The sequence below is a fragment of the Zerene cesonia genome, chromosome 10, assembly GCF_012273895.1.
Source record: "Zerene cesonia ecotype Mississippi chromosome 10, Zerene_cesonia_1.1, whole genome shotgun sequence".
Classification (NCBI taxonomy): domain Eukaryota; kingdom Metazoa; phylum Arthropoda; class Insecta; order Lepidoptera; family Pieridae; genus Zerene; species Zerene cesonia.
Window position 1 is genome coordinate 7964650 of NC_052111.1, and position 21255 is coordinate 7985904.

Below are 21255 nucleotides of genomic sequence, written 5' to 3' on the forward strand. Positions count from 1 at the left end.
TTTTTTTTTTTCATTAAAATTCAGTACGTATATGTTTATTTTTATGTGTAATATTTTATAGTGGTTTCAAGAAATGTAAACAATAAGTCTTAAAACAATTTATTTCTAACACATCAAACTTATAATTATCATACATTTATAAACCAAACGATATCATTACAAAATTCACAACCATCGAAACTTATTCTAATTTCAAATAAATTAACAGATTTAAAATCCAATACATAATCATCATCAATCATCACTTGCCAACAGCATTCGAACTAGCTTGGGCGACACCTCCTGTGCTTATACTTATACTCTTTGCAATACTCAAACCACCCCCGAAACCACTACCTTGCCCATACGAAGGAGGATAAAAACCATGACCAAAACTGCCATATGACGGTGGTGGTGGCGGTGGGGGTGGTGGAGGCGGATAAAAACCACCGTAGGGTGGTGGAGGCGGTGGAGGGGGTGGATAGAACCCATGTCCAAATAAGGGCGGCGGAGGTGGTGGAGGATAAAAACCGTGTCCGAATGGTCCGCCAAATCCACTACCAAGTGCCAACGCGTTCGATTGGGCAAACCCGAACTGTGGCGACCGCTCTACGCGTTTTGCTGAAATAAAACGTAGTTTTTTAAAAACATGCAGTTGCGTTATTTTCTAAGCAAAACAATCTGTACTACAATCTGACGATAAATGTGAAAATAATATGAAAAATACTTTTTATTCTGACGTTAGTATCCTAGATTTACAAAACGATCAATATTGCAGTCTCGAAATTACAGAATATCTCAGTAAGAAAGAGAAATACTCAATATACCTGCATTTCCTATGCTGAAAACAACTATGAGAAACGAGCAAATTGATATAAAACGAGCCATTTTCTGTTTGTTTGTATCTTGACGTTGAAAATCCTACTGACGACAATGTGACATGATACTTATATAAAAGCAACAATACATCTATTAACGCCTATGTGTTTATTGTTAACTCACACTTTGTGTACTTCTTCTATGTAAGTCTCCAATCATGCGCTTGTAGGATTGAGTAAAAACCTAGTGTAGTATGGTGTTATTTGTAATAAAAACCCATATTAATTAATTTCCGGGTGCATTGCTCTTTGTTAAAAATTAAACACGATGATTATACGTAAGTACAGACGTTGTGTTCTTTTTAGTTTAATTAAATTTTTTTGGTATTAGAAATCAGACCATTTATTGTTAGAATAGTAACCCTTCTTCTTTGCAACTCAAGTTCTGCACTCGGCCCGGTAACGCAAATGCTATCCAGCACCCGCGGTGCCTTCAATAAAGCGGCTTGACTGTACACAGTGGGGTTTAAAACCCCAAAGTTTTCCCAAAAAAAAGAAGAAAAACTAGCAACTCTAAAATTATCAATAAAATTTTTAATTTACTTTTGTACATTTATAAAGTAAGATGACCACAATTTTTTTTTTTTCAAATTTACAATTACATTATAGGTATTTTAAATTATTTGATAAATAAAAGAATTGATTTAAAAAAATAAATTAATTGCAAAAAGCCAACATCACGCGGTGTTCCCAGGCGGTCACCCATCCAAGTACTGACCGCGCCCGACGTTGCTTAACTTCGGTGATCGGACGAGAACCGGTGTATTCAACGTGGTATGGACGTTGGCACTTTTACCGACGAAATTGGATATCATAAATTGGTGTTAAACTACTATAAAATTTTCTTTTTTTTCAATGTAGCAAATCATAACATTAGTTACTTTTATTCAATCCAATTTCATTATTTTTTATTTATATGATTACAGACAAATTTCTGAGGTAAAATAATACACCATTCGTATTGAATAATTTTTTTATTGTTACAGAACAAAAAACAAGAATACTTATTTATTAATTTTGGCTCCGACATACGTTGTATAACATACGTTTAATTAATCTTGTAGAATTTACAGTCTTCCAATACATTAGTTCATCATTTTCCAAAGGAGAAGGCTCCAGAGCTAGATTGGGCTCCGCCTCCTGCGCCAATACTGACACTCTTCGATATGCTCAAGGAACCACCTCCAAAACCTCCGGGGCCGAAGCCCCCACCGGGTCCGAAGCCCCCACCGTGTCCGAAACCCCCACCTGGTCCAAAGCCCCCGCCAGGTCCGAAGCCGCCACCGGGTCCAAAGCCCCCACCGGGTCCGAAGCCCCCACCAGGTCCGAATCCGCCGCCGCCAAAGCCACCACCGCCAAATAAGGGTCTTATTGGAGCATACCCTCCATAGGGTCCACCAAACCCAGAGCTTGCACTGGAACTTGCTTGGCTGTAGCCAAATTGCGGAGAACGGACCACACGAATACCTGGAAAGTATTTTTAGTTTAATTCTTACCACAGATAACATAATACCACAGATAACTTACAATATACCTGATAATATTTAATATCAATGTTTATTTTTTCCATCTTTCAATTCACAAAGGGGCGATTTTATTTCAAATAATCACCTCGAACAATATTTAGATAACTTTTTTAGGTAAAATACTAGACATATGACGTAATACTTAATCATACTTAATTATGAGATTACCGTTTTATTCATTACTAGCGACCCGCCCTGACTTCCCACAGGTGCATAAACGATATATACAAATAAACCTCCCTCTTGAATCACTAGCTATTAAGATAAACACTATCAGAATCTGTTGGGTAATGTTAAAGATCTAAGCATTCATACATTAATTGAAATAAACAAACCTGCTTGTGATAGTCCAGATATCAGCAAGACACAAACACACACATAAATATACCGAATCATTTTGAACGCACCATATAATCTCCACTTAAACTGACATAAAATATATGATATCATCCATTTATATAATTACAACCATACATTTATGTACTCTGTCATATTGGCATAGTACACAACCCGGCAGTAACCGATACGATGACCAATGTAAAATGATCCGTATATATCTACTACTATAGTTAGGGACGAGACCAGTTTATAGTGGGCGTGTTGGGAAATTTTTATTCTAATTTAAAATATTATATTACGCCGTATTTGATGTTCTTGTGTTTTAGCATTCCTTTACGAAAGATTAAAACAAATAGTTCTGTTCATATAACTTGAATTTATGCACATCAGTCGTAAAATGTATAAAAAAGATTAAGTTTTAGGCTTTTCTGTGATTTTTTGTAATTATGTGTATATAATATGTCTTAACCTAGGATATTTAAAAAAAAACTAAAAGCACCAGAAAAATTATCCTAATTGATGCCCCATATCGTCAATTTTGAATCATTAAAGACCCCTTTATTTTACCGTCGGGGAACGCAGGGAGAATGTTCTGAACGAATGTTCCAGGCCCTTGCGGTTCGAATAAAGACTGTAAAATAAATAAAAAGTGAAAATAAATAAAAAATCTTTATTTTGCCAAAACTCTTAAGCTAGAAAAACTCTTTAAGAGTAAACGTTTCTCCTTATAAATAAATCCATATTTAATGTGAAAGCAAGACAAAAATATTAAGTACAAAAAACAAATATAAAATATATACAATTTAAGCTTAACAAAGCGTAAATAAGAAATAAGAAGTGTGTGTAAAAAAACTGCGAAACACAATGGTGTAATCTAGCCAATTTAAAAGTATGCATTATTTAGCATAGATTTTAATAATTTTAGTTTAATTCACATATATTGTGTAACTAGACGCACGACTTGGCTCCGCCCGGATATCAAGATTCCTGTTTTATCCCAAAGGAGCATTAAAAAGTAAAAAATCGTATCACCCAAGTCAGCTCATACCCTGTCTTTATACCAAATTTCACCAAAATCCGTTCAGTAGTTTCAGCGTGATTGAGAGACAAACATCCTAACAAACAAGCTTTCACATATAAACTTTCACATTTATAATTGTGTGAAGTGTGATAATCCAAGCAATTTACCTACGGAACCCATTGAAATTTAAAACATAACTGTTTATTATATTCATGTGGACACTTCGTTAGCGGGTATTACCAAATTCGCGTTTTATTTCGAAATAATATTTACTTAATAATTAACTATCGATAAGTCCTTGGCAAGGTTTAAGGCTTTGTATTGGCTTCTTCGGAATGTACAATTTTATATGGCGTTATGTTTGTGACCATTGCTGTTATGTATGATGATAATAATGATAAATTATTATCATCATATTATCATAATGCAGTACTTCAATGAAATAGCTGATATAGTCAGTAACTTTTCATGTACAACGAAGTTTTTTTTTAACTATAGTAAACTAGCTGCGCCCCGCGGTTTCACCCGCGTAAGTCCGTATCCCGTAGGAATATCGGGATAAAAAGTTGCCTATATGTTATTCCAGTTGTCCAGCTGTCTACGTACCAAATTTCATTGCAATCGGTTAAGTTAGTAGGATAGAAGGATATAGTAGGATGTGTTTGATAGGAAATTGTTTTCATTACGTCCCATTTTATAATTTGGATTTGTACCTCTCTCCCCAGGAACCCCCAGGAACCCCCAATAACCCATAGGAACACCATTGGTCTACTCTTAGAAATTATAATAAATATATTAATAGAAACTCGTTAGCAAATAAAAATATAGGTAATGTCATTATTCAATTGACAAGAAAACATGGTCAATAAAATAGGTTAGCAACGTTGATAAAAGCTTTTGTTGTTGCATTTTCGTTTTTAAATAAGATTAAATGAAGAAGCAATAATGACAGTGGAAGAGAAAAGACCTCTCCACAGCCGATTTCAGAGGCATTGCGGCACTTTATTTTGGAAGTCTTATCTACAAAGACAGTAAGTAACTTCTTTTCCATTTTTAATTAATGCGAAAACTTCTGCAATTGATGATACGAAGAGGTATTGATATTAAATTGTTTATATAAATATAATAATAATAAAGAGAAAATCATAATTTTTATACAGTTCTGCACTATATTCGTAGCACTAGATAGTTATTTGATAGACTGTCAAGATTTTGTTTAATTTAATATAAAGTCTACTTTAAATACAATTACTTTTTATTACGAGAAGCTTAATTATGATATTATAGTAACAAAATTTATTTGCAGTCGTCGATGGCGTATACTAGTAATGGAGACATTATTTGCCCTCTGCCTGTACTGTGTATCGGTATACATCGCCAAGCCCGTGTTCATGACACCCATAAAGGCGATACCAGAGCCTCCTCTCACGTCAGCTGACATCATAGCGTCTCTTAACACTCAGAATATATTGGGATATGCGCCTAACATTCCCCCCTATACGTATATTATGAACAAGGCTGCTGGGCGATTGGGTGTCGGTATGTAATTTTAACAAGCTTGTGTTGAACCACCTTTTTAAGACTTTATTTCATTGGTACTATGTGCATTTATAAAGTATCAGTGACGGAAGCATAATTGCATACGTTTATCTTATTAAGAGCAACTGTGACGATTTAGTTGATGCTATCTTTGAAAGGTTGTTAAACTAGAGTTATTATATTAATTAACCGTTAAGGTAAATAAATTTACTTTATAATTTAATTTACATTTTAAAAATCTTTTTAAAACTTATAACTTTCATTTATGTGATAGTTTGGCAAAGGGTGGGTGGGCAGAAAACTGGTGGATCACCTGGTGGTAAGCGACTATCACCGTCTATAAACATTTACAGAGGGTTGATGAAGGAAATAAAGGAACAAATAGAGCATTTATATGTATATTTAAACTCTATTTATAAACTAATTTCAGTTTAATAGCAATTGTAAGTGGCTGTCTATAATTTAATTTCTAGTATCCTTCACCTTTATTATTTTAAAGATTTATTCCCCGAATTATTATGTTTGTCGTCAGTACATTAGCCCTGAGTTTTATTTGACAGTGCGAGGTTTTTTTAAGCACTTGACGCGCGTGATTATATATTACCCATGCTATGTGTAATGATTCTAAGAACTATACTTATTTGCAGACACTATGAGTGCATCGACCGAGGATGACCTTAACAATATGCTGTACAATCGGTCCCAGGGTACTCCGATAAGTAACCCGATCATCTGGGTTATTTGGAAGCTCGAGGTAACATCTTAGCACAATAATGTAATATCAAACTTTTGTTGAATGAGGGACGCTTCGTCACGAATTGGGTCAGCTCGCACCGCGGCAGTTCCACATCCCCTCAGAAGGCTGGCGTGAAAAATTAGTATCGAGTCAGAGGCCCGCTTCTAGTCGTCAATTTGGCCGACATACACTATAAATACCAAAGCGGATTTTTAAACACTTTTTTAATTGACGTTAAAGAAAAAATGCCTTGTAATTTAGTACAGTGACAGTTTACAACCAAAGCACGAAAAAACTTAAACAATCGCACTTCGTTCTAACTTTTATAACACACGTTCCTAAAAAAGATTCTTTATTGAAAGTCACTTCAACGAGTATGTTTTAATTGCAATATACATATAGGTTAACAGAATGTGGAGGTTCAGCATTCGGAGTACAGAGCGTGCTCGCTATGCGACGAGGTCAGAAAACACGGTGTCTCATAACCCTCACCTCAGAAGTGGGTTTCTGGCAGTCCAGCTGGCGGTCAGCGAAGCACTGTTGGAATATGTCAGTGTTACACCACCGTCGTATGAGGTAAAAGGGTTTTATAGCGTATATTTTAAATATTTGTAAGGTTGTAATCGTATGTTTATTTATTAAACATACCAAAAGCTCTGTTGGAATAATATTAATAAATTCTTTACAGAGAGTGAGTTATATTGAAATGTTGAACCGAGTTACATCAATTACAAATACAGCATAGGGTTACAATTCATCTATAAAACAATGTATTAAAGCTGACAAACGAACACAACCTTTCTTATACTATGTTTTTATCGTGTATGAACCGATGTTTCTCATCATTGCTATTATGAGAAATAAGGCGCTTAAAATTTATGAGAATTAAAAAATATCACGATCAAATTAAAATATCAGACTAGTAACTCTTTAGTATTCTGTGATATCGGCAAAGATTTCGTGACATTAACAAAACTTTTGCGTATTTATAGTTTGTAGCATAAAAAGAATGATTGCCGAAACCCGGGATTGAACCGGGGACCTTTAGATCTTCAGTCTAACGCTCTCCCAACTGAGCTATTTCGGCGATGAATAGATTTACGAAGTTAACGATAATTTTGTATAATCAATAATAATAAATCCATATATTTTAAAAGAACACAATCACATACTTATGAATTAAAGTTACTTTTTGATATTATATTATGAAGTGTTTTCCTAACGAAGTTAAGAATTCAGGTCTTTAACATATTGTATAGTAAAAGACGCGCGATTTGAGCCGTCTTCAGAAAATTCTTTTATATTCATTAATAGGATATAAGTAGATACACTTAATATTCGCCTAAAAACAAATAAAAGAAAAACTAAATTCACATACGGTGAGGGATTCAAAATCTTTTCTTTTCTAGTTAAGTCTCGTATCCATGCCAGTATCTCCGCTAATGCAAGAGAACAGAGTGAGGCAGGCTATCTCGGGGATACTCCTTTGTTTTACGCTCGCGATGCTGCCACCCGTTTTGGAAACTCAAGCCCTCGTTGTGAAGGAGACTATCAACAGATTTAAGGTGAATTTGTTCAACTCTATGTCTTTGGGGAGGCACTAGATTGGTCTGTTTCCCAAAATCTAGGTAGCTGCAACCTTAAAAACATAGCCTAAGTTATTTTATTTATATTATTTACATTTCTTGTTGGTTAACTTTAATAAAAGTAGGATCTGATGATTTTTTCCGTTTTATCACGTTAAATAGGTTTTTTTTATTTATTCATTTTTGTAGCCTGCAATGAAGTGTAAAATAAAAATTGATTAACAATAAAAAGTACAAACAAAATTATTGATATAACGACAAGAAAAAAAAAAGGTGTGTGTGCGATTCACACACAATAGAAGTGAAACTTCTGTAAATCGACAAATGACGACAGATGAATATAATAGTATGTATATTTCTGTCTCATTCTTTGCCGGCTTCATTCTACACATTTTTGTATTTGTGTCTCTTACCTGTCGTTTTTTCCGTTGCATCAGGTTTGAAATCACAACGATTCTAAAGAAGTTTCACTTCAAAATTATTTTCTAGTAAGATATTAGCTCATAACTTTTTGTTTAATCGTCCCATAGCGCGCCCTCCGCCTCCGTAACGTGGACTACTCGTCCATGTATCTCGGCTGGCTGGTGTACGCCTACCTCACCGTGCTGCCGGTCTGCCTGCTCGGTAGCACGTGCCTGCTGCTGATTTTTAGATGGATACATTTGCTGTACAGCTTCATCATCCTGCTGGCGTATGTCTCCGTCATGATTATGCTGGCTTTGATCATGTCCATGTTTCATGACACAGGTATCCATATGTGTATAAATACACAAAATGAAAAACTCTTTTATAGACGCTTTTATTTGCTTCAGCTGTACAACATCTAAAAAGTGGGCCTCAAAAATACCGTCCTCAAAATGTCAAAATTAGATCAAATTTTAATAGAACAAACACAAAAATACAGTCGTGTAAAACTCCCGTTTTTTGAAGTGTCAAGAAAAGAAGGCAAAACAAGTAACGTTTAGGTGTAGCGATTTTAACACAACAATTGCTTTGTTCCAGCATGGGTGGCTATCGTATGGACGACACTGTTCACGCTAATGCAGACGTTCGTAGCTGAGCTGATCATCCACCACCAAATAGACTCGGCGCATCCGGCCCTCACGTTCCTCCTGCACGTCATCATACCGCCTCTGGGGCTGCAGCACGCCATGAATGAATTCGCCTTGCTGCAGACTGGACGTGAGGACTATTTTCCTTATCAATTTTGTATTTTCTTTCCACACGGCTCTTTTATGTCGTTTTTCACATTTAAATAAGGAATTGATGTACAATGAACTGTCAACCCTTATCTGTAGATTTTGGTTTGAAATGTAATATTAGAACCGGTCGTTGATGATGCAAAAAAAATTTAATAGGGATTAAATAGATGAATATTGTTTGAAATAACAGTACAGTGACGTGAGACTTATAGTCAACGTAACTATACTACAAGAAAAATAATCAATTATTCGTTAGTTAATTGCAAAATACGCTACAAATTGAAAACGAACATTTTCATAAAATCGTGTTTTACGATATTAACTTATACAACAGTTACTCGTACACCCAATACCCAATAAGAAGAAAAATGTAATTATTTCAGAGGAATGCCATGCGGAGGGGCAGTCGATGATATTTACGACATTTTTCTGGCTTTTCATGATAGCCGCGTATTTCAGTGTGTTGATGTTGTTGCAACGGACAGTGAAACAGATAGCCATAGGTGGCGAAGTCTCGTGGAAGTCGGTCCTCTTCAAGAAAATTGAGGTATATAATGCATTCCTTATCCTTTTATAATTTATTATCCTTTGTCTACGTTCAGTTACCGATTTCAAAAAGTTTATCAGTTTGTAGAAAGTTCTTTCGAGTGTCCGATTCTCCCTGGACGAAACCAAAATGACCAGAATTCCTATCAAACACAAAAAGAAACACGCAATTCGCTTGTCGTCTAAAAACCCACGTTGTACTGACAAAACTAAAAATAATACAGTCGAATTGAAACCACTTCGTTTTTTGGAACTTCGATGAAATAGAAAAAGTGCACACGGTCTTTAAATTATAGTGACATGATTATATTTATAAAATTGATATCCTATTGGAATATTTGTATTAGTAATATTACATAATTTTATTAAGGACATCAATATGCTGCATAGAATAGAGAACCCGACAGGCCGAGAACGAGACAAACTACAAGAGGTGGACGAATTAGTAGCAAAGGCTATAAGTATGCGGAATGTGTCCAAGGTACCTCATTTACATGCACATTTCATATTAATAAACTCTAACATTTATTCAATAAGTCTTCTTCAGAAGCACTTTTGATTCGTAACACTTAATATTATTTTGAAATATGTCCGTGGCCGTGTAGCAGCTGGAGTTGTCGCTTTTTTAGAGTATCATGGATCGTCCGGTTCTTAATAATATCACGTTGGATATTTACCGAGGCGAGTTTACCATTTTGCACGCGGAACTTATACAAGTTAAAATGATGACCACATTCGAGGATCTCATCACGGGTAAGAAATTTAGTATCATCATCAACAGTTATTTGACCCCACTATAGGAACACAGGCATTTTATGCCACGTGCTCGTGGGTAAATGACACGCATTATAAATTTTCTGCATTCCAGGATATACCGATTTTCTAACTGTATTTTCTATCTCTGATTAGAGGTTTACTCATCATCAGCCCATATATGTTCCCACTGCTGGGACACAGGCCTCCTATGAGGGTTCAGGCCGTAATCCACCACGCTGGCCAAGTGCGGGTTAGCAGATGTCACATGTCGTCGAACTTTTTCGATTCTCGGACATGCCGGTTTCCTCACGATGTTTTCCTTCACCGTTTTAAGCAGTGGCGATGTTATCCACATGTGCAGATAAATTGAAAAATCTATTTATTTCTTGCACGCCTGCCCGGTCTCGAACCCCGACTTATCGATTTTGAAGTCCGAGGTTCTCACCACTGAGCCACCACTGCTTTTTAGATGTTTACTGATTCCATCAAAATTGGTTGTTGTATTAAAACAAAGTTGCTTCTATATTTTCTAAAATTATTTAGATTTACTTTAGGATTGACTCTTCCCGACAAAGGCAGTATTAACATCCTCGGCGAAGAACTAAGACCTGGACTGAATCTAATGTCAATGCAGACGATGATGGGCTACTGCCACCGGAGTGAATTTCTCATTGACGATTTGACGGTGGAAGAGCATTTCATATTATTTGTTTCTGTAAGCAAAATTGTCGTACCTTATTTTTATAGTGGGGAAGTCTTTCATTGATACCTTTTTTTATGTCACCATCGGCCATGGAGCTGGTGGGTCGCCTGGTTGTAAGCGCTACCACCGCCCATGAACATTTGGGAGGCGTAACATCGTTTACATTACATCGTTAACAGACCTTACACCTCTCCAAATGGATTGCCGTCTTCAAATTGGAAAGGGATTAGGAAAGGATTGATTAGAGGAATAAAGGAGAGGAATAGGAAGGGTAAGGAAAGGGATATGGGCCTCCGGCTCCCCCACTCACCGAACGAAACACAGCAGTATGCTATTTCACGCCAGTCTTCTGTGGGGGTGTGGTACTTCCCCGGTGCGAGCTGGTCCAACTCGTGCCGAAGCGTGCTCGACTACCACAAATAATTCATTTGCTAACAACCATACAAAATTAACAATTAACTTCTTTTAATTCCCCAAGCTTTGCCTTTGGAACGAAACAAGCCAATACGTGTCGGAGTATGGACATTTGAGGTCTAAATATCTCCTCAAAGAGTGCAACTTGGAGGGAGTCAAACGGGAGTACATACGGAACTTGGATGGATATTACAAGGGCCAGTTGTGTTGGGCGATTGCCATGCTTTTGGAACCTCGGGTAATTATTCTATAAATAATTAATTTTTCTTATCTATTGTACTATAATTAATTCTTTGTAAATTTAAATAAATTCATTAAGGTATTTCATAATCAAGTGCTTTAAAACACGTTATTTTAGACTTAGTATATGATCGGTTAGATAAAATATTCTTATGTATGAGTAATTATAGAATACTACCGCCAACTGAACTTGTTTTGCGATAATAAGTAATTTTGTTTTACAGATAATAATCATACCTCATTTCACTGGGAATCCGCATTACACGGCGGTAATTAAAGATAAAATTATGGTGGGTACATTTTTATTTTTTTTCAATGCGGTCAATGGTTTAATCACCTTTTAGGGTATATGAAGAACAAAAGTAGTTCGTAATTTAACGCATACTTTTTTATAAGGTTATATTTTATGTAATTTGTCATTTTTAGCAATACAGAAAATACATCACTTTGATAAAAGTGAGTTATGCTAGCGTGTATATGGAGTACGCAGATCGCGTGTTTATTTTTGACAACAGATCGTTGGTTTTTGGCGGCACTCCCGCTTTTATGTTTTTCAAATATGGTAAGAATTATTGTAAAAAAATAATACAGTTATTGTATTGCTGTTTTGATAGAGAATATGATAATTAATATACAAGATATAATGAAGATAATTGCCCCAAGTAACATGAAAAATACATTCTGTAGAGTATACATATTATACACTTACACTTTTATTATATTGTATAATACGTACTTAGTTTACGACAAAAAGCAAATTCGTATACTATAAAAATGGAATTATATTTCAGGTCGTGAATACAGACTTAGAATAACATTTAGAAATAATCGATACACCGAAGGGAAGGATGAGTTACTAGATAAAGCATCAGAAGTGGGAGCCACTGTGAGGGCCCATTTGGGCACCTTACTGATATTACGAGTCCCGACCAGACCGACAGCGAAAGTGGCAGATTTTGTTAAAACCATGAATGATAATGCGTCTAAATACGGCATTCTATCGATTTCTATCAGTATTGCTGATTCTGAAGAAGTTTGTAACAGGTAAATAACTCCGCCAGCTAATATGAAGATACCACAGCCTAATAATGAGAACTTGTTTCATCATCTCTAATAAAAAAGTTGTAGTATGGCTATGGTTGGATATTTGTGGCTTGAATAAAAAGAACATCGTATTCAGTATTTATACTATTATTTAACTTTGCAGAGCTATATTTGAATCTCGTGCTTCGGTACATGCAACATCTGAGACTCACGAACTTTCTAGATCAGCTCTAACAAATCTAATGGGTATTTACATGACCACATTTTAATATAAAACCTAACTTATATATTACGCCTCGATTACACCAACGTTGAAAAAGATTTGATAAATTTTATAGAGATTAAATGTAATATATAGATGAATGTCTCAATAGGAGTACAAATACAATGTTGTAATATAAAAGTGTCCAAATGATATGTGAATTTGATCTTGCTCCTAAAGGTAAAACAAGTATATCGAAATATAAAGTCTTTCTCATTTTAGACGAAACCAATGGCCCTGAACGAGAAAATGTACGTTTTAAAAACGTCACTCATTTGTCGTACATTGGACAGAAGTTCACCTCGTTTTATCGTCATTACCGAGTTATATTAGTCAGTACGGTAATATACGTAATAAGTTTTATTTCACTTTCATCATATATTATCATTAATATTCGTGGTTTATTTGTAATGAAACATATTTTTTTATTTACGACTTAATAAGAATTACGTTATGATATCTTGATGTTTGCCCGTTTCAAAAAACTGAACCATTTCAAATTGTCAGTACTAGATCAAATTTAAACAGAAGGCGCCAGCTTTCAAATAAAAAAGGATCATCAAAGTCGGTTCGTCCACTGGAATTGTAAACCTCCTCCTTTTTAAAGTCGGTTAATGAGAATTTCGTATCAAACACACACGTCAGCTTAGGTCGTATGAACGATTTAAATTTTTATGTGAAGGAAATTCTGACCAACGAAAGTGACGTCCGAAACATGCTTTAAGGGAACATTAAGCACAAATTTAAAAGAAATCACCTTGATATTTACAGGTGTTGTCAGCACTGATAGCTGGGGTGTTCATTGGTCTATCGCTGTCGCAAGTTCTAACTGATATAGAACACGATCGAGTTGCTAAGAAGATTCTACACGGTGAGGTATGATTTGTTTTGTTATAACCTTTTAAACTCTTTGCTTCATCAATGACCTTTAAATGTGAATTTTCTTCCACACTCTCTGTATGCAAAAATCTCTCTTTCATACATAATAGTTACTACTCGTAATATTTAATAAATTCTTGATGTATTACTCTCATTTTAGATTTTAACAGTTGAAGCTTTAGAACAGAAAACGACATTGGTGTTACAATCCGACAATTCAAGCGCCGCTCAGTCGATAGCCAATGCGTTAGTAAATAAGTACCTATGTATATTTTTTGCATTATTAACTTTGCTTTTATTGAAAAAAAATCTCATATAAGGGTTTCGACCTGGAGCCCTCTCGAATTACATAAGATAATAATTGTTTTTGTTTTGAATTAATAAATGATTTTAATATGATTACAGATACGTGTTATCTGAAACAAACGCAACGGAAAAAGAAATTGAAAACATGGCATACACCGCCCTACAACATACAGAAGTAAATATAATATTAAAAATCATCACTCTTCATTTATTCTCTTTTTTGAATAGTCATACTTATGAATTTTTTGATTATTCATACATAATATGAACTTTAGATACCCAAAAAAATTGTATCTTGACAAGCCCTAAAAATAAATAATGTTTATTATTAACCAGAAGTGTATCATGCTGTTTATTTTAGAGCATCACCGAATATTTGGTAACTAGAGCTATAGACTCTCCCCAGCATTACGTATATATGTTCGCCTATGGTATGGAAGTATCGTCTATTAATGACATAATCTCGGTAAGCTATTTAACAATTATAAACTGTGAATTTCACATACATGTTTGAATCTCTGCCTAATGGAACTGCTAATAATAATAGATTTATAACTGTAAAATAAACTATTTCAAGATCTCTTGTCTTACTATAATGAATGATGAATTAATCAGATCTTAGCGCCTTGAAGTTTATTAGCATTGGTTGAATTCAATTTGTCGGTCTTTTGAATTAGGTACGAGCATAACATCTTACTTGGACTTAATATGGCTTCAGGATCATTGCCATTTACTACAGGTAGTAAAAAAGGTAAGAAGACATTGTGTTACAAGGATATTTATTTCAGATTAAAGTGTTATACAGTCCAATCCATTACGACCATGGAGCAGCAGCGCGATCCTTAGCTCGTGTATACATGGCGTTGATAAGACATTACACCGTGTCTCTGGACGCCACTATCCAGGTTACTGATGACCCACTGGCGTTGGATCTTACACCTGTGAGTATGAAGCGATCAACGCACTTCCAGGGTTCCCGGAGGCAAATTAAAAAATATACCTATACCACAGATAACATAATTCCAGACTAGTATCTATATTTCATCATGAATATAGTACTTACTTGTTTGATTTTACGCGAATTTATTAATTATCATCAGTCTCCCCGTGACCCCGCTCTGTCGCGTCATAAATTGAGAAAATTCGTTGAAAAGTCGTAAATTTATAAATCCTAAATACTTTATGTAAACTGCACAAATTGTTCCCGTTCTCGCAATCGATATGATTACAATGGTCACTTTTCAACATCGTTTAGTTTAGAAGTATCCCAACGTTTTCATATAATGTTATTTTAGCTATTGTTTATCTCGTTTGCTTTTTGAAACAGTGGAAATCACTTTAAATTGCGTTAAGTATATTTCGTGGCATGATTCAGAAATTCTTAATCAAATGTGATTCGAAAATATTATACTATAATTTGATAAGTTGATTATTACTTTGAATTACTTCCTACTTACCTATTATAAATTTATTTCATGCCAGTGGGTGAAATATGCAGAACACCCACCCATTTTCATACAATTCCTGCTGATTTTAACAATATCACACATGATTCTGATACCGTCTCTGGAGAGCGGGTTTATAAGACATACACAGGTAACTTTATAAATAATTTTCGCTATGAGCTTACTTCTAATCATTGTATTATTACAATAGTTTTCTACCTTAAAGATTCGTTGATTTTGTAAAATTATCTTGAATAGCTACGAATCCTATCGCCGAGCTACATTTTATTTAGGTCTTTAAGTCATAAATGCGTGGTTGATTTTCCATCAGAAATGTCCTATGCTATGCTGGTGTGGATGCATTTGATATCCACCAATCATATTCATTGATGAATGTGAATTAGTGCAGGTGGAAACGGATTCAACTAAAATATGTTTTTATGTGGAAGGATGCGTGCTTTGGAGGGACGCGAGTGGTAATGGTACTAGGTCCTCGCACGTCGCTGAAAGCATGCCAAGGTGGAAGCAAAAAGTTGTTCTATAAATTCTATAAAATAACTTACAGATAGACATGAACAAATCATTAGTAACTACATACTGATTACATCAAAAACAATCTACTTTAAAAATTTCAGTGCTACACCATAAATTTCTCTCCTCTACGCTACTGGTTCTCCATGTTCATATGTGATCTCATACTCTATTGGATGCTTGTAGCCGTTATGTCTGGGGCGATCGTTGGAATCATGACTTTAGTAGCTCCCTTCTATTTCGGCGTGTCTGATATAGGTAAGCGTACCAACTTTTAATTAAATTATTACTTAATGTTTATCTCTAAAGGTAAATAGAGAAAAGGTCAGTAAGCGTTGGGGTTTCGACTTTATACTATGAAAATTTAATAAAGATTTTTAGTTTATCTGCACTTTATTCAAATAAATTATTATTTGTACTTCGTCTTTATATCTTTATCGCCACTTAGCCCTCGATATAAAAAATAAACGGGAGAAAACCAGAAACAAACAGTTAGCGGACATACGTGACACTGACCAAAAAACCCACTTGATTCTGATGGCTTCCTTAACCGTTTGCATCACTCTTTCATCTATAAAAGAATAGAGATTTCTATTATCCTGATTATATCACAAATCACACAGTGCATTTTTATATTTGCAGCAATAATAACAGTGATATTGGCGGTATACGGATTCGGTTGTATACCTCAAGCCTATCTATTTAGCTTAGGCCCACGGGCCGCGCTGAATTCGATGATTTTCATCATGGTTAATATCGTATTTGGTAAGACGGACTTTGTAATGATTTACCAACTTCGAAGTATGAAAAACCTGTACTTTTTCTGACCTAATCAATCAATAACTATTATCAAATCGTCTTTCAGGTGAAACTACGGTATTAGCTAAATTGTTTTACGGCAATGCCCTTGATTATGCCCTAAATTTCCTTAGTTTTTCACCGCAATTCAATATGGCGTACGCATTAATTAAGATTAAGAAAATATTTCTATATAATAGCGAATGCAATATATTCAAACGGCGGAATCTCTGTTCGTCGAAAACTCTACACAAGTGCTGTCGTAAGTAACCTTATTTTTTGATGTCATACAGAATTTGAAAAAGAAGTTGAGTTAAATAATAAATAATTTAATAATAAGTTTTCTTTAGTTGTCTTATTTGTATATAATCCGTTAATTATGGCGTTTTAAACACGAATTTAGCGTCCTAGTAGTTAGTAGTACGTTTTATGGTTATACAAAAGATTTGTTAATTTCTCGAAACTACCATCTCCTTTTTTCTAGCATTTACGATGTTCTTAGAGGGCAACACAACTTTACTTTAATCTATACTAATACTAGCTGCACCCGGCAAACGCTGTTCTGCCTTACTCTTATCATTTAGGGTTATGAAAAATAGATGTTGGCCGATTCTCATAGATACCGGATAAGCACAAAAAATTTCATCAAAATCGGTCAAGCCGTTTTGGAGGAGTATGGCAACGAAAACTGTGACACGAGAATTTTATATATTAGATTATAAAGCTGAAGAGTTTTTATGTTTGTTTGTTTGAACACGCTAATCTCAGGAACTACTGGTTCGTTTTGAAAATTCTTTCAGTTTTAGATAGCTCATTAGGAAGGCTTTAGGCTATATATGTACCACGGGCGAAGCTGGGGCGGACCGCTAATATTATTTATATATAATTCAGGTAATACATATATTACTATTGTTATCAGCGAAATGCGGCGTCCTGCAGCAATGTTTCTCAAAGCAGTATTACCTTCTCAACGCGCCAGGAGTCCGCATGGAGATATTTGCGATGTTTTCTATAGCTATTATTTTCGCAACCATTCTGCTCACTTGGGAATACAAATACATTCAAAGGTTCTGCTCTTACGTCATTTGCAAATGGATATACATCGACAAAAAGGAAACCAGTGTTGAAACATTGGGCGTGATACAAGAAAAGGCTGACGTGGTGAACAAAACTATTGAAATGAGATCTAAAACATGTAAGTCTCATATTATGGTACTAATGCATATGTAGGTTGGTGACTTGATCGTGTTCTTGTTATATTTGTTTGTTGTTTTATCCTATTAATATTATAAATGCGAAAGTTTGTAAGTATGGATGTATGGATGTTTGTTACTCTTTCACGTAAAAACTACTGAACCAATTGCAATGAAATTTGGTACGTAGACAGCTGGACAACTGGAATAACATATAGGCAACTTTTCATCCCGATATTCCTAAGGGATACGGACTTACGCGGGTGAAACCGCGGGGCGCAGCTAGTTAATAATAAATCTTTGAGCTATTGGCGAGGCACCTACCAACAAGGTAAATAAATTTCAGCGAAAAACTACTTACTAATGTAAAAGTTTAAAAGTAATAGGTCGGAGTCGTTTTATCAGGATGATTTTAATTTATATACCTTTTATTCCATTCCAAATAGTACCTATGTATAAATCTCAACTGCGTCCACTACGCTTTTTAGCAATCAAAAGGGACACTTTTGGAGAATATCTACTCGCATCCAATATGTCCCAACGTCACTACGGGAAGTATGTCATCCGACATATTAATTTCGGGATTGGCAGGGGTGAAGTTTTGGCTCTATCTGGTCTACTTCATCACGGAAGACTGAAGCTGTGCGAGCTGCTTGCAGGTGGGAATTAATGGGGACATGTGTAAAACGCAGATTTAGCGTGAAAATTGGAATTTTCAAACAGTACACAATATACAAAGTATATTTAGTATTTTTGACAGAAAATTTGGTTTTTAAATTACCGAATTCATTAATCATTGGCAGTGCATAACATCGTTTTGAAATTTTCAGGTTTAAAATTGCCCAACGAAGGTCGCCTATGGAGCATGTCAAAATGGAGTTTGGATAGAAATCCATACCAGGTAATCTACCTGAATACCTTTCCAACCCACGAGGCTAGGTTATTAATTGAACGGCTAGAACTAGTTAGCTGCGACACAAATAGAATAATTGACACACAATTTTACAGTATAGTCGACAAATAAGTCTAAGTTGTCGGCACAACCCTGTGCCCCACTGGATGACTGTGTACGACGCGCTTGCTCTCATAGCAGTGCTTCGTGGAGTGCCAAGATCGGATGTCAGAAAGGAGATCAGCAATTATATTGATGCTCTTGGTAATGCTATTATCGAAACCTTTTTAAATCAAGTGTCAATCAATTTAAAAGATATTGTTCTTTAACCGCCGTTTCGGAAGACTATGAAGGCTCTCAAGAAACGCAGTCTCCCGTAATTTTTTGCTTACAAGGAGTGCCCCAAACACAAACTAGTAGTAAATTGTGAAAGAAGAATTCGATTTGAATCTTAATACGAAGCTACATCATATGCAGCTGCAAACATAATTTGAGCACCACGATTCTTATATGTTTAAAAAGCTCTCTATGTTCTTGTAAATCTTAAGCAATCTTTACAGTTTTATAGAACCGTTACTCGTAGTGATAAAATCCATTTTATGTTCCAACCTAAGACGATAGTTCGGAAACATTGAAATTTCGGTATTGTGTATAAATCTTCAAGCACATAATAAATAAACTTATAAAACTGTTATTCACCTCTTCTATTCATCTGTCCATCTGTTCTAGAACTGCATAATTTCACATACAAGCTTATTCAGTACTTGGAGCCCAACGAACAAACGCGCATTCATTTCGCCGCGGCGGTGATTGGATCTCCACCGGTTATAATCCTCGATGAGTGCACCGCATATCAGAAATACTCTGTGCAGCGCGCTATGTACTCGATCATCCATAATTTGAGAAAACGCGGGCATGCTATATTTATTTCTTCTAGCAGGTAAACATTAAAAAATTCCAATCATAAATCTATTAAATATAATACCCTGAATTATGTAAGAGATCAATTGGAACACAATAACTAGTGTTATCGATGGTCAAATCTTTTAGTAGATGTTATTTTCCGCTTTCCTTATTATTTAATAATACTCTGCCAGTCCTATCCCTTAATCAAAAACTTTTCCTCACTTTGAAGTCTCACTGAAATCCGAAATCTTTAGAACATCGAATAGCAAGACTCCATTGTACCTCATTTTCACTAGTGTTGAAAGCCACATGCCGGTCACGAACCGCTTGGCAATATTTGTAAATGGCCGCATCTACGACATCGACTACGTGGACAATCTAGTAACGCGCTACAGTGATAAAGGGTATACCGTTGTGGTACATCTAAAGAATGATATCGATATCGAGAGAATGTTCTCGAACTATTTCAAGACGTTTGTTATCAACGATGTTACTGAGGTATTTCTGGCTTTTTTTATAGTTTTTCGTATAATGTCCATCTTTAATAATACAGAGGATATTAATTTTAAACGTATAGATAGACAATTTAAACTTGAATTGTGTCTCACTTATGTACCTACTGCTATAATAAAGGATGAATATGTTATTTAACTATTTTATATGTGTTATACACTATAGATTCGGAAAAATACCTCTGCTATACTTTTTGTATGATGCTATTTCCACAGGTGCTCGCTAACGTTCAAGTTTTAGATGCCGATTTGACCTGGGCAACGATTTTCGAAAAGATGGAAAAGCTTCAAGCTGAAAACCATAATGTGTATTCGTACGTTGTATCGTCTGTACCTATAGACTACATATACAATAGCATATTAAGCAGTGAATCTGGCCAGGTGGATGATGTGGAACCAAAGTCTATTTTTACAAAATATTTGTGTCAATCAAAGCCGAAGAAAAGACCAAATAAACATGCCCTGGCGAAATTAAGACCGTTTGAAAAGAAATACTCCATAACCAAGCTTAAAGAGTTGCCATGGTCTGTTATTTTCCACAGATAAAATATTAGATGAAGAAGCGTTAGTCACGGTTTAAAGTGGACACAATAAGCTTTATGAAGTGAAGCATATTTATTTGCATTGTTATGATATGAGAAGTAAAACAGATTTATTTTTAAATTGAATTTATTTGATTATAGTAAGCGTGAGGTTAGGCAAGAATAATATTGTGTTAATAAAGCAATTTTGCATACAATTATATAGATATTTCTTTTAAATAATATTAACATACTAATACCCTTAATATTAATGCATGATAAGCAAGTTTCAATAAATACCTACCCTAATTTTCTTCCTTCACTGGTATAACAAAAATCTCATCATATATTCCGATTTATGGCACATTTGGCAACGAAAATACACTATTTAGTCTCAACACGAAATTTTTAAAAAACTTCCCCACCAAGAAAAGAAATTTAAGCCATTAAAGAAAACAAGATATGAAAATTGCACCAATTACAACATAAGAAATAGAATCA

The 21255-nt window shown here is 35.1% G+C and overlaps 2 protein-coding genes and 2 non-coding genes across 4 annotated transcripts; 1 reads left to right on the forward strand and 3 right to left on the reverse strand.

The window, feature by feature from the left end:
* Window positions 1–1526: 1526 nt before the first annotated feature.
* LOC119829820 lies at window positions 1527–1645 on the reverse strand. Its single transcript, XR_005287819.1, has one exon. It is a non-coding gene; the product is annotated as a 5S ribosomal RNA (ribosomal RNA).
* A 223-nt stretch (window positions 1646–1868) lies between these two features.
* On the reverse strand, window positions 1869–2793 carry LOC119829713 (glycine-rich protein 5-like). Its single transcript, XM_038352352.1, has 2 exons — window positions 2719–2793; window positions 1869–2324 (listed from the first exon to the last, which is right to left on the reverse strand). Exons 1-2 carry the CDS (start codon window positions 2777–2779, stop codon window positions 1951–1953), a joined length of 435 nt encoding a protein of 144 aa, XP_038208280.1. The 5' UTR covers window positions 2780–2793; the 3' UTR covers window positions 1869–1950.
* A 1895-nt stretch (window positions 2794–4688) lies between these two features.
* Window positions 4689–20797, forward strand: LOC119829395 (ABC transporter A family member 4-like). The gene is made up of 31 exons (XM_038351867.1): window positions 4689–4774; window positions 5050–5282; window positions 5930–6036; window positions 6421–6594; window positions 7428–7583; window positions 8135–8351; window positions 8607–8786; window positions 9190–9353; window positions 9723–9833; window positions 9982–10105; window positions 10663–10823; window positions 11290–11463; window positions 11690–11755; window positions 11892–12027; window positions 12257–12498; window positions 13543–13647; window positions 13811–13896; window positions 14056–14131; window positions 14318–14422; window positions 14745–14897; window positions 15439–15552; window positions 16037–16190; window positions 16575–16697; window positions 16798–16992; window positions 17650–17925; window positions 18412–18582; window positions 18754–18824; window positions 18932–19079; window positions 19545–19755; window positions 20018–20219; window positions 20450–20797. Exons 1-31 carry the CDS (start codon window positions 4689–4691, stop codon window positions 20777–20779), a joined length of 4851 nt encoding a protein of 1616 aa, XP_038207795.1. The 3' UTR covers window positions 20780–20797.
* On the reverse strand, window positions 7033–7105 carry Trnaf-gaa. Its single transcript has one exon. It is a non-coding gene; the product is annotated as a tRNA-Phe (tRNA).
* Window positions 20798–21255: the final 458 nt, after the last annotated feature.

Bases quoted from the DNA above. Each gene is read 5' to 3' on its own strand.
- LOC119829713 (XM_038352352.1), bottom strand. From the start codon at position 2,779: ATGATTCGGTATATTTATGTGTGTGTTTGTGTCTTGCTGATATCTGGA. The intron at 2,325-2,718 runs GTTTGTTTATTT...AATACTTTCCAG, and splicing joins ATCTGGACTATCACAAGCAG to GTATTCGTGTGGTCCGTTCT.
- LOC119829395 (XM_038351867.1), top strand. From the start codon at position 4,689: ATGACAGTGGAAGAGAAAAGACCTCTCCACAGCCGATTTCAGAGGCAT. The intron at 7,584-8,134 runs GTGAATTTGTTC...ATCGTCCCATAG, and splicing joins AGACTATCAACAGATTTAAG to CGCGCCCTCCGCCTCCGTAA. The intron at 11,464-11,689 runs GTAATTATTCTA...TTTGTTTTACAG, and splicing joins CCATGCTTTTGGAACCTCGG to ATAATAATCATACCTCATTT.